Here is a 12,173-nt window from a genome sequence, read left to right on the forward strand (position 1 = left end):
ATACCATTTTCTTTTCTTCCAGAGTATTTTACTGTGCCAACTGCAATATTCCTCTGATTCAATAGAACCTCTAATCCATTGACCATTGACTAATCATCACTCCATCATTTGATTCTTTCTTAGGCCCAAAAAAACTTGCCCAGAAACTTCCCAGTAGACTGACCTTCATATCTTAGTGGCTGGAACTGAATCATACGTTCTTCTTAAACTAAAATTGTTAAGAAAAATAGAGTTACCAGGATTAGTTTAAACCAGTCAGGATGTTTTTCCTGAGGGGGGACTAGTTTAATCTTCCTGAGGGGCAACTACCTGCACATTAATTCCAAGAAAATATGGGGACTAAATGTTGCATAGTTAGCCAATAGTAACTGCTCTAGTGGTAGCAGTGGTTTAGTTGCTAAGTCGTGTTTGACTCTTGTGACCCCATGGACTGTCACCCACCAGGCTCCTCTGTCCATGGGATGTTCCAGACAAGAATATGAGAATGGGTTGCCATTTTCTTCTGCAGGTGCTCTTCCCGACCCAGGGATTGAATCTGTGTCTCCTGCATTGCAGGTGGATTCTTTACTGCTGAGCCACCAGGGAAGCCCAACAACTATAGTATTATACTATGTGTAAAATTTATTTTTTAGCCTCAGCTACAAGTGACACTCTTCACAGTCACTGTTCATTTGTCAGGAATATGATAGGCATTAAGTATAGCTCTGTTTCCATCAATCACATTCTAGAACTGGTTCTACCAAATGCTTGTTGGATGACTTTAGGTAAGGCATCTAACCTCTTGATTTCCACACCCAAACATGATAAAAATATTGTTCTTCATATGCCAGGGGATAGCTGGGGAAATAATTACACTGAACAAATGCAAAGCTATATTATTTTAGCTTCTCATACAGCCTGTTCTATTTTATTTATTCATTCATACACTCTTAAAACAAATATTTGTTGACAGTATGCTTTATATAATATATGAAATAAATATTGGGGAATCAAAAAAGGTTTCACCATACCCCTGCATCTAAGGTATTAAGCAGTGAATGATTTAGCAACAACTACTTACTCTTGGAGTACAGAATCAGGGAAGTATAAGATGCCTTACCATGCAGTGTAAGATGTAAGACAAGAAAAGTAAAGTGGGATAATGAGAGGTGTTGTTTGTGGAACCATAATAGTTGCTTCACTGGCATGTGATCCACCCTATTTTACTAAAGTGGCTGCAACCAAGTGTATGAGTCCAGAGATGCCTACATGGCTTTTCTAGCTTAAGTATTAACTGGGTTTTAATATTTACTGATACATAATATAAGCAAAACAACAAGATGAGTTTATGCTACAAAACAGTGAACAAGAACTAACAGAAGACTGGTTACTGCCTGAGCTAGTGAGAAAAAAGTGAAATTGCCATTAATAAACTAAGTAAAAAAAACTGCCTTCCTGATGAACTAATAAACTTTTGTTCTGGATGTTCCCCACTGTTTGGAATGATAAAAACAAAAACAAAAACACTCATGGTTTCAAAGTCAGCTGACAAATTGTCTAAAAGATCCCAAGGGTCAAAAATATTTTTCAATTTTGGAAAACTAACATTTCAGAAAAAAATGTTAAAATACAATTGCTATTGTATGTACTTGTTCTTAAAAAATATAAGGGAGAAGAATGTCAGACTCTTTTTGACCCCACGGACTGCAGCCCACCAGGCTCCTCTGTCCATGGGATTCTCCAGGCAAGAATACTGGAGTGGGTGGCCATGCCCTCCTCCAGGGGATCTTCCTGACCTAGTGTCTTTTATGTCTCCTGTACTATCAAGCGGGTTCTTTACCACTGGTGCCACCTGGGAAGCAATATATCGATATTTTGGATGGAGGAGACTTCTGGAGGGAATTATGCTTCTGGCATGTTGAAAGTTGTTACAGGACTAGAAAGTGAAAAGCTACAGGTTCCTGCTATTAATGGGAGTAGGAAAGCATAGAAAGAATATTGGTAATTTAAACTTATGATAGTTTTGTATCTGATTTCTCAAACAGTTCTGTGCATTTAGAACCAGTATTTGATGGGAGGGGGAAATTTCCAACATCAACATCCTAGGATTCTGACAGTAGAACACCAGAAGAGAAGCTTTGTCACTGCCAAATAACTCCCTTGCTGCTGCTGCTGCTGCTAAGTCGCTTCAGTCGTGTCCGACTCTGTGCGACCCCATAGACGGCAGCCCACCAGGCTCCCCCGTCCCCGGGATTCTCCAGGCAAGAACACTGGAGTGGGGTGCCATTGCCTTCTCCGAAATAATTCCCTTAGCAGGGTATAATACAGAAAGTAAAATAGCAAGTCACCTCCATTATTGCTGTGTGGTTCAGTGAAGTTCTAATTCATCAGTTGAAACAACTTAAACAATTCACATTAGCTTTGCTATGCTGGAGAACAATATGGCGATGAGCTCCTTTGGAGCAAAGCTATCCTGCAGTCTGTGGAGCTTGTGATCCTTGCAACCTCTACATTCAAGCAAGGTTGAAGGCACTGTGGTTGAAGCATGGACACCTCTTCTGCTGATCTCTTTTTTCACAGTAAAAAGCAAGTAAGCACCAAATCAATTAATTGCAAAGGAAAGATGAAACAGCAGGGCACTGAGATACTAGGGACAAAACTTTCTTGGCAAAGGCACAAGGTAAGTTGCTTGATATAGCTGTGAGATAATAGATATCTATGAAAAACTGGCTACTTGTCAATCTACTTGATTAAAGGAGAAGCAATAATAAACATTTTAATTTTGTTTGCTAAAAGTAACTGATACTTATTTGGGGCCAGGAACTAATAAAGCTAATAAAGCTTTTATGGAAACTGTTTCATTTAATCTTCTGGACAATCCCATGAGATAATTACTTTCAGTTCAGTTCAGTTTCATTCAGTTCAGTCGCTCAGTCGTGTCTGACTCTTTGCGACCCCATGAATTGCAGCACGCCAGGCCTCCTGTCCATCACCAACTCCCAGAGTTCACCCAGACTCACGTCCATCGAGTCAGTGATGCCGTCCAGCCATCTCATCCTCTGTCATCCCCTTCTCCTCTGCCCCCACTCCCTCCCAGCATCAGGGTCTTTTCCAATGAGTCAACTCTTCGCATGAGGTGGCCAAAGTACTGGAGTTTCAGCTTTAGCATCATTCCTTCCAAAGAAATCCCAGGGCTGATCTTCAGAATGGACTGGTTGGATCTCCTTGCAGTCCAAGGGACTCTCAAGAGTCTTCTCCAACACCACAGTTCAAAAGCATCAATTCTTCGGCCCTCAGCCTTCTTCACAGTCCAACTTTCACATCCATACATGACCACAGGAAAAACCGTAGCCTTGACTAGACGGACCTTTGTTGGTAAAGTAATGTCTCTGCTTTTGAATATGCTATCTAGGTTGGTCATAACTTTCCTTCCAAGGAGTAAGCGTCTTTTAATTTCATGGCTGCAATCACCATCTGCAGTGATTTTGGAGCCCCCCAAAAATAAAGTCTGACACTGTTTCCACTGTTTCCCCATCTATTTCCCATGAAGTGATGGGACTGGATGCCATGATCTTCGTTTTCTAAATGTTGAGCTTTAAGCCAACTTTTTCACTCTCCTCTTTCACTTTGACCAAGAGGCTTTTGAGTTCCTCTTCACTTTCTGCCATAAGGGTGGTGTCATCTGCGTATCTGAGGTTATTGATATTTCTCCCAGAAATCTGGATTCTAGCTTGTGCTTCTTCCAGCCCAGCGTTTCTCATGATATACTCTGCATATAAGTTAAATAAGCAGGGTGACAATATACAGCCTTGACGTACTCCTTTTCCCATTTGGAACCAGTCTGTTGTTCCATGTCCAGTTCTAACTGTTGCTTCCTGACCTTCATACAGCTTTCTCAAGAGGCAGGTCAGGTGGTCTGGTATTCCCATCTCTTGAAGAATTTTCCACAGTTTATTGTGATCCACACAGTCAAAGGCTTTGGCATAGTCAATAAAGCAGAAAGAGATGTTTTTCTGGAACTCTCTTGCTTTTTCCATGATCCAGCGGATGTTGGCAATTTGATCTCTGGTTCCTCTGCCTTTTCTAAATCCAGCTTGAACATCAGGAAGTTCACGGTTCACGTATTGCTGAAGCCTGGCTTGGAGAATTTTGAGCATTACTTTACTAGCATGTGAGATGAGTGCACTTTACAGAAAACAATTGAGGCAAAATTTTAATTTATTTAAGATATCATAGATATTAAGTGATGGAGCTGGAATTTTAAAAGCCAGGAATTCTAACTTTAGAAATCATGTTCTTAATATTTACTGTCGTTTCAAAGACTATCCTTTTCCACATAGAATTTAGCTTTTTCTTTATCTTTACTTCACCAGAAAGCCATCTTTCATAACTTTGTTTTTGGGCGGGGGGGCTACACCTAGAGCATGTGGAATTTTAGTTCCTCAACTAGGGATCAAACCCTCATCCCCTGCTTTGGAAGCACAGAATCTTAAACACTGGACCACCAGGAAAATATTTTAATAACATCTTTAAAAGTATAGTAGGTAGCTGTAATGTAAAATACTAAATATATGTCATCATGTAATCTTAAGAGTGGAATTACTTTACTGTTTTAAAAGTCCTATGAATAATCTGACAAATAACCTATTCTTTAATGTAGTAATTGATTAGAAAAGAAGTTCTACTTAAGACAAATTAGAATAATATAGAACAATTGTTTTTTTTTTTCCCACTCTGACACAACAGATAATGTTCACTTCTGGATAAAATTGTATAGCCACGTGCAATTCAAGTCTTTCATTTGGGTTATCTCAGAGCTAACAACCCAAACTTCTGCTTGTTTCCCCTTTGCTCTTCACTACAAACCTAAGCCATTTCCACATTCCATGGGACTTAATTCCCATTCCCCCATCTCTTCAGACAATCTTGCCTCCTGTGTCACTGAAGAAGGTGAGACCACCAGGCATGAAATCCATGAATTCTCTGCTGCTAGACTAACAAATGTATCCAACTGTGTATCCATCCTTCCAATCTTCCCTCAGAAGATAAAGTCTCCTCTCCTTTCGGTCCAAATTGAATTCTCTGTGCTCTTGGTTCCACCCTCTTTCATCTCAAGGAAGGAGAACCATGAATTTTCCATTTCATCTCTTGTGTTGTGGTAGATTTGTCAAATACATTGTTGCCATGCCCACAGCCTCTTATGATGAGTGGATTTTTTTTTTTAAAGAAAAGTTATGAAATGATCTTTGATGTGTGTTTTGTCTGTGGAGGTCATTCACTTTAAGATGAAAGTTTATACTGCACAGTTGCTAGAGAACTAAGCATCTCAGCACAGGAATGATAACAACATTGAACATTATTACAGTTAAAAATATAATTCATAGCAGTCTGTAGGCTTTAATCATCTCCTATTCGCAAAGAATTCCTGCAGTATAGGTTCTAATATTCCTATTTTCAGATAAGGAAACCAAGCCTCAGAGAACGTAGGTAATTTTCCAAGGTTAATGAGTCACTGAGCTGGGGTCTGGATACAAAGCTTACGAAATTTCTGTTCTCGTCATGCTAGATTTTCCTAGCCAAAAACATTATGGCAAAAACATTAACATGAAGTTAATTCTATTTTATCATTTGCCATTCTGGCTTGACATCAAAAATAATTGGAATTGGTTTATGTAAGTATATAATCAGCATAAATGAACAGGTGAATAATTAGAGGAAGAAAAATAAAATCAAGCTAGGGGCAAATCTAGTGTTTTGGAAGTTAAACAAATTCTCTAAAGATTGTTGCATTAGGAAGGAATGATGCTGTTAGGATTTCGTAGCTCCTGAGGACTCAAAAGATTGGTCATGAGACGTGATCATTATTTATTTATTTATCATTGCACTGGGTCTTCATTGCTGCACTTGGGCTTTCTCTAGTTGTGGAGGGCATGAGCTTCTCATTTCGGTGGCTTCTCCTTGCAGAGCAAGGACTCCAGGTGCACAGGCTTAGCTGCTCTGCAGCATGTGAAGTCTTCCCTGAACAGGGCTCGAACCCCTGTTCCCTGCACTGGCAGGCAGATTCTTAACCAGTGGACCACCAGGGAAGCCTGAGGTGATTATTAAATACATGTATGTATTAAGTAAATACATAATAAAATGTATGTATTTTATTAAGTAAAATACACTATGTATTAAGTAAAACAGTGAGATGCATGTGGCACAAATGTTTGCTTAATGAACCGTAACTAACAAGGACCTACTGTATACCACGGTAAACTCTATTCAATACTCTGTAATGTCCTATATGGAAAAAGGATCTAAAAGAGTAGATATATGTATAACTGATTCATTTTGCTATACACCTGAAACTAACACAACATTGTAAATCAACTATACACCAATAAAAAAGTTTTTTAAAAAGGAAGTCTATAAAGAAAGAGTAGATGTTCATTAACATTAATTTGAGCACAGCTCTGTGAAATATCACCAACATAAGTATTCAGGCACTAACATTCCAAAACATGGTATAACAAAAAAGAACATATTCTAAAAATGGTTACCTGTCATGGTTCTTAAAATTTTGAAGAATTCAAGTTGGAATCTATTCTTGACTTTACACCATTTTCCTTACTGCTTAACATTTACAGGTACTTGTTTCTGGACCAGAGGGGCACTTTTATGGATAAAAAGAATAAAGCTAGAGATGGACTTACCATGAGCAATTACCAAAAGACACTTACCAAAAGTGTCTTTGAAGGAAAAGCTACACTTAGAAAAACATAACCCAAACTTCCTCCTATTTGGATCATTCTATGACTTCTTTGGGCTTCCCTGGTGGCTCGGTCAGTAAAGAATCCGCCTGCAATGCCGAAGACACGGGTTCAATCCCAGGGTCAGGAAGACACCCTGGAGCAGCACATGGCAACTCACTCCAGTATTCTTGCCTAGAGAATCCCATTGACTGAGGAACCTGGCAGGCTGCAGTCCACAGAGGTGCCAACAGTCAGACACGACTGAAGCAACTGAGCATACATAATTTCTTTAATACTCTTTCCTAGCTGGCATATAAACTAGGATTCAAGTGGAAAAGGACAGGGTCTGGTGGCTCAGATGGTAAAGAATCTGCCTGCAATGCAAGTGACCCGGGTTTGATCCCTGCGAAGATTCTCTTCCTTCTCCTTCCTTCTCTTCCTGAGAAGATCCTTCTCCTTCGCAGAGAAGGAAATGGCAACCCACTCCAATATTCTTGCCTGGAGAATTCCATGAACAGAGGAGCCTGGCAGGCTACAGACCATGGGATTGCAGAGTCAGACACGACCGAGAGACTAACAAGTGGAGAAACCAAGGTACTGTTCAGATTTATAACTTCTGGAGTGAGATTCTGAGCAATAACCTACAAAAATGTAATTATGTGGGAGGAAGAGTCTGGACTCAAAGTGGTGGTAAATACAGACCTCGTTTGCTTCACAAAGATTAGCTCATACTTAATAATGGAGTAAATCTATTGGACCATGACTCAACGCTCCCGAGTTGTTAGGATTGCTGTCTCTACTTGCTAAACCTTCGGTATCAAGCCAGTACTTCTGGGATGCTGTTTCGTTGATGTCAGCTTTGCCGCTCCATGTCAATACCAAAGTTCAGGAATTACATTTCCTGGAGAACTGAGCCTCTTTCTAGGTTCTTCTCTGCCTGCTGTAAAAGGGCAACACAAACGTAGGAAAACCTTGGGCTTAGGAGGTATTTGGGGGCAGGAACCACGAATCTACATTTTCATCAAAGGCTTCAGGCAGATTTGATGCAGCGGTTCAAACTACATTTTGAAAAACAGAGTACAATGTTAAGAATGATGACACAAGAGTCAGCTGTTAAAACGTGTCCTGTTTTGGCAGCTTTGGAGACTAAGCCTGAATCAGGGTTCATTCACAACCAAGAGAATTAAAACAGTGGGGGAGTCTTTGAGTCAGTCCCTGAGGCGCCAGCTATGAGGAAATTCTCCCACGTTCCAGGGCCAGGAGATGCAGGCTCCACCTTAGCCACAGATCTCCAAAACTCCTAGGAGATTTCTGCCGGCTTCACCTGAGCCACGAGTCCACTGGGCTCCTCGTAGCATCCCGCCTGTCCTCTCGGTGCTCTGCCAGCCACGGTTACCGCTTCAGAGCCGGAGTGCTGAGATCTCTCTGTGAATCCCGGGGGCACCGGCCGGAAGCGCCCTTCAGGCCCGCCCCCTGCCCACCGGAGCCGGAAGTCGGCGACCCAGCCGGTACGTCACCCTCCGCGGGTCGCAGCGCACCATGCCCCGCGGCCCGTGCAGCCTCGTCAGGGTCTCCGCAACGCCCGTCGCGGTCCTGGCTGTGGCGCTGGTCTCGTCGCTCTCTCGCTGCTCCCTCCTGGAGCCGGAGAACAGTGTGGTTTCCGCGCTCAGCCCCTACTTTGGCACCAAGACTCGCTACGAGGATGCCAACCCCGGGCTGCTGCCGGACCCCGAAGTGCCGCGGCGGGACCCGGAGTTGTTAGAGGAGACCTGCACCCCGGTGCAACTGGTCGCCCTCATCCGCCATGGCACCCGCTACCCGACGACCAAACAGATCCGCAAGCTGCGGCAGCTGCACGGGCTGCTGCAGGCCCGCGGGGCCGAGGATGACCGGACTCGCGCTGCCGGCCGCGGCGACCTGGGCGCCGCGCTGGCCGACTGGCCGCTGTGGTACGCTGACTGGATGGACGGGCAGCTGGTGGAGAAGGGGCGGCAGGACATGCGACAGCTGGCCCTGCGCCTGGCCTCCCTTTTCCCTGCCCTCTTCAGCCGAGAGAACTACGGCCGCCTGCAGCTAGTCACCAGCTCCAAGCACCGCTGCATGGACAGCGGCGCCGCCTTCCTGCAAGGGCTCTGGCAGCACTACCACCCGGGGTTACCGCCACCCGACATCGCAGGTGACCACCCTGGGTCGCCCCCAGATCCTGGACTTCCCTGACTCCAGCCTCTCCTCACTTCCCTCTGACCCCAGCCTCCCCGTCCTTCTCCGCCCACCCCGCGCCCATCCTTTGGGCTGTTCAGCTCTTGACTTCTCATACATACATCCATGATGTTCATTTATTCTTTTATCAAGGATGAATTTGGTTACCTTCTACGTACAGGAAGCTGTAGTAGACGTTGGGGGATCCAGTAGTAAAAGAGACAGGCCAGGGCAGTTTTTGATCATCCATTCCCAAAATGAATTTCTCTCTCTGAGCACCAACCCTTGTCCCTTTCCTCTCTCTGACAGCGAGTTCCACAGTTGGGCGCACCTTTTTTTTTTTTTTTTTAAATTTAATACAGTCTATGAGTTTTTTTCCTCAGGCTTTACCTCTGATACTATTTAGATGTTGTTTTATTTTTTTCATTAACAACTTTTTCAGATACCAGTTCTAGACCTACAACCTATTTTAGGAAGCTGCCCTCCGATTTTCTTTACTGCTCTGCGTTTTTCTCTTTTGTTCTTGCATGTACTGTAGAGTTACTCTGTAGCTGTGGTCCATGGTCATGGCGCAGTACTTTACTAATTTATTCCATTACTTATGCTTTTGCAAAGTTTGGGAGATCATCCAGCATTGTTCTCATTTCACAGGTCATGATGCTGAGCCCAAGAATATCCCTTGCTGATTGTCCTTTCTTAGTTTAAGGACTAAGAGTCAGGCCCGGAATCCAGGCCTTCTGTTTTCTCCGGAATGATGCTTTTTTCCTTAGAAAATGTTTTAATAATCATAGACAACAACAATAATAATAGCAAACACTTAATGCTTGCTGTGTGCCAGGCATGCCTCACACTTATTTCACATAATCTTTACAACAGCTCTCTGAAGTTGATGGCATTTTTGCCCATCTTAACAGGTGAGGAGGTTGAGACATAGAAGCAATTATTTGCCTAATTTCAGATGACTGGGTATGGACCCAGGGAAAATGGTTTAGAACTTGATCTCTTAACCATTGTACTATATGTACAACTTCTATTTGTCCTATAACTTAAGGATAAGAATGAAAACATGACATTTTTGTGCCAGAGAGATGAACAAGTGTTAATACTTCTTGATCAGCTTTAAGGTCAAAGTTGAGGTGAGGCATCGTTTAGCTTTAAAAAGCCCAAGTGAAAAATAAATTAGAAGTAGACTGGTTTGTCATTTCTCAAATAGCATCCTCTCTTCAGCTGTTCAGCCATCTCCTAGGGGTCTTCCATTGACACTGTCATGTTACTGCTCTGTGGGTAACTTATTTTGCTGACTTGTGTTTAGTCACTTGTTGAATTGTGCTTTTTAATTAAATAGCTAGACTTTTTTCCATTAGTATGAGTGAAAATTTCCCACAGTTTTTTAAAGTTAGCTGAATGTTGGTATACACTAGTGTATACCAGAAAGGAACTACTGGACCTTCTGAGAGGGATGAATGAATTTTTGCCCTTAAATGGCATTGTGAGAATTAGCTTTTGCTAGCCCTGGGTCAAAATAGTTCAGGATAAGCTGCCCCTCACCATTTTCAGTCTCAGAGATTAAACCTTTTGCTTAGCTGCATTATTATTATCTACAGACAATTGTTTTGCCTGTTTTGTACATCTGGGGTTTGGAGGGAAGCCACTGAATTGGATTTTGTATTCTTACAGAAACAGAACAATGCCTTTGTTTCTGTTTAAAGAACAGCAGTAATTAGATAATAGCAGGGGTGAATTATCCAGATCTACTTAGGAAATTTTGAGGCCACAGAAAAAGATGATAAAGATGACTTATTTTCTCAGTCAAGATGTTTCTTAAGAACTGTAATCCAGTTGCCAATTCAGTGGGCTTAATTATTCATTTCAGGATTTGAAATGAATAAATACACATACATAGGTTTTCACAGACACATCCAAAATAAAATGGTATAACAAGACATAGTTTTCTCATTTTAATTACAGAAACAATATTATGTACTATTTGTACTCAGTGTTCTTGTCATAGTAAATTTTTGGGGAAATGATGTCTGAAAATCTGTGTATTTTAAATATGACTGAGAAAAATTAAAAGGCATCCCAGTAGTTTGAGCATGATTATGAATGCTTTTCTAGTATGCATTTGTTCCTTAATTGGGGAAATAATGTAGCATATAAAATTTTTAATGGAAAGTTATGTAGGAGCTCCAATTAGAAAATAAACCAAATCAGAAACGTCTAGCACAATGAAATACATAATACCTGAAACTTTAATATATCTTGTGTTGTTGTCAATAGTTTTTGTCCAAAGCAGTCTTTTTGTAAAGTAACATAGATTTGAGAAAGTTAGTTGATAAAATAAAATACTCTTTATTTAGACTTTGGATTAAAGTAGTAAAACAGAGTCTATCTTGAATTCTCTCTCACCTTGTTATTAGAATCTTTGCTAAGTTTTAGTTTGATTTCTCAAATTTTCTATGCCTGATAGAAACAGTACCTATGTAATACATTTTTGTACTTCTTATGACATTCATGTCAAATCATTTTTTATTTTCTTTAAGAAAACATTCATTTCAGTTTATTTCATAGTGTAGTATTGCTCTAACATTTTATTTTACCTTTGATGTTCTCTGTTTCTTTAGTCTTTTTTAGCGTCTTTTTTTCAACCTCTCATGAACTATCTTTACAAGTGGGAGATAGTTGTGCCCCATGTCTTTCATAAGCAGTGTGTTTACTTATTTCAGATATGTTGAGGTGTGAATAGGTTTTTAGTGTTCCTCTTTATACTTGAAACAAAATTTTCAATAATTTCAAATTGTCATTCCTATCAATGGATGTATATGTACATATATATATATGTATATATGTGTATATGTATACACACACATATGTATACACACAGTATTTTTTTCTCCTTTCAGATATGGAGTGTGGACCTCCAAGAATTAATGATAAATTAATGAGGTTCTTTGATCATTGTGAGAAGTTTTTAACTCAAGTGGAAAGGAATGCTACTGCTCTTTATCACGTAGAAGCCTTCAAAACTGGACCAGAAATGCAGAACATATTAAAAAAAGTTGCAGATATTTTGCAAGTGCCAGTCAACAACTTAAATGCAGGTAATGTGCCTGTTATGTTGCATTTGAACTCTGAAATAATTTAAGTGGTTTTTAGACTGTAAATATGGAATAATACGGAAGCATAAAGTTATTCCTTTTAAAGGACCACAATTGATTTTACGTTGAGAAAATAATGTGTTCTAGGTCAAGAAGATTTATA

General features: G+C 40.8%; 1 protein-coding gene across 8 annotated transcripts in view; it reads left to right on the forward strand.

The window, feature by feature from the left end:
- Window positions 1-8,211: 8,211 nt before the first annotated feature.
- The window catches only part of MINPP1 (multiple inositol-polyphosphate phosphatase 1), a 102,518-nt gene continuing 98,556 nt past the window's right edge, over window positions 8,212-12,173 (forward strand). For all 8 annotated transcript variants that reach the window (XM_086379237.1, XM_086379231.1, XM_086379233.1 and 5 more), the window contains exons 1-2: window positions 8,212-8,889; window positions 11,816-12,013. In XM_086379237.1, the coding sequence (XP_086235363.1) occupies window positions 8,253-8,889; window positions 11,816-12,013 (835 nt within the window). In that variant the 5' untranslated portion in view covers window positions 8,212-8,252. The remainder of the gene's footprint in view (window positions 8,890-11,815; window positions 12,014-12,173) is intronic.

Source organism: Bos grunniens, chromosome 26 (assembly GCF_055505025.1).
Source record: "Bos grunniens cultivar Pamir isolate PY7600 chromosome 26, Bosgru_T2T1.0, whole genome shotgun sequence".
Taxonomy (NCBI): domain Eukaryota; kingdom Metazoa; phylum Chordata; class Mammalia; order Artiodactyla; family Bovidae; genus Bos; species Bos grunniens.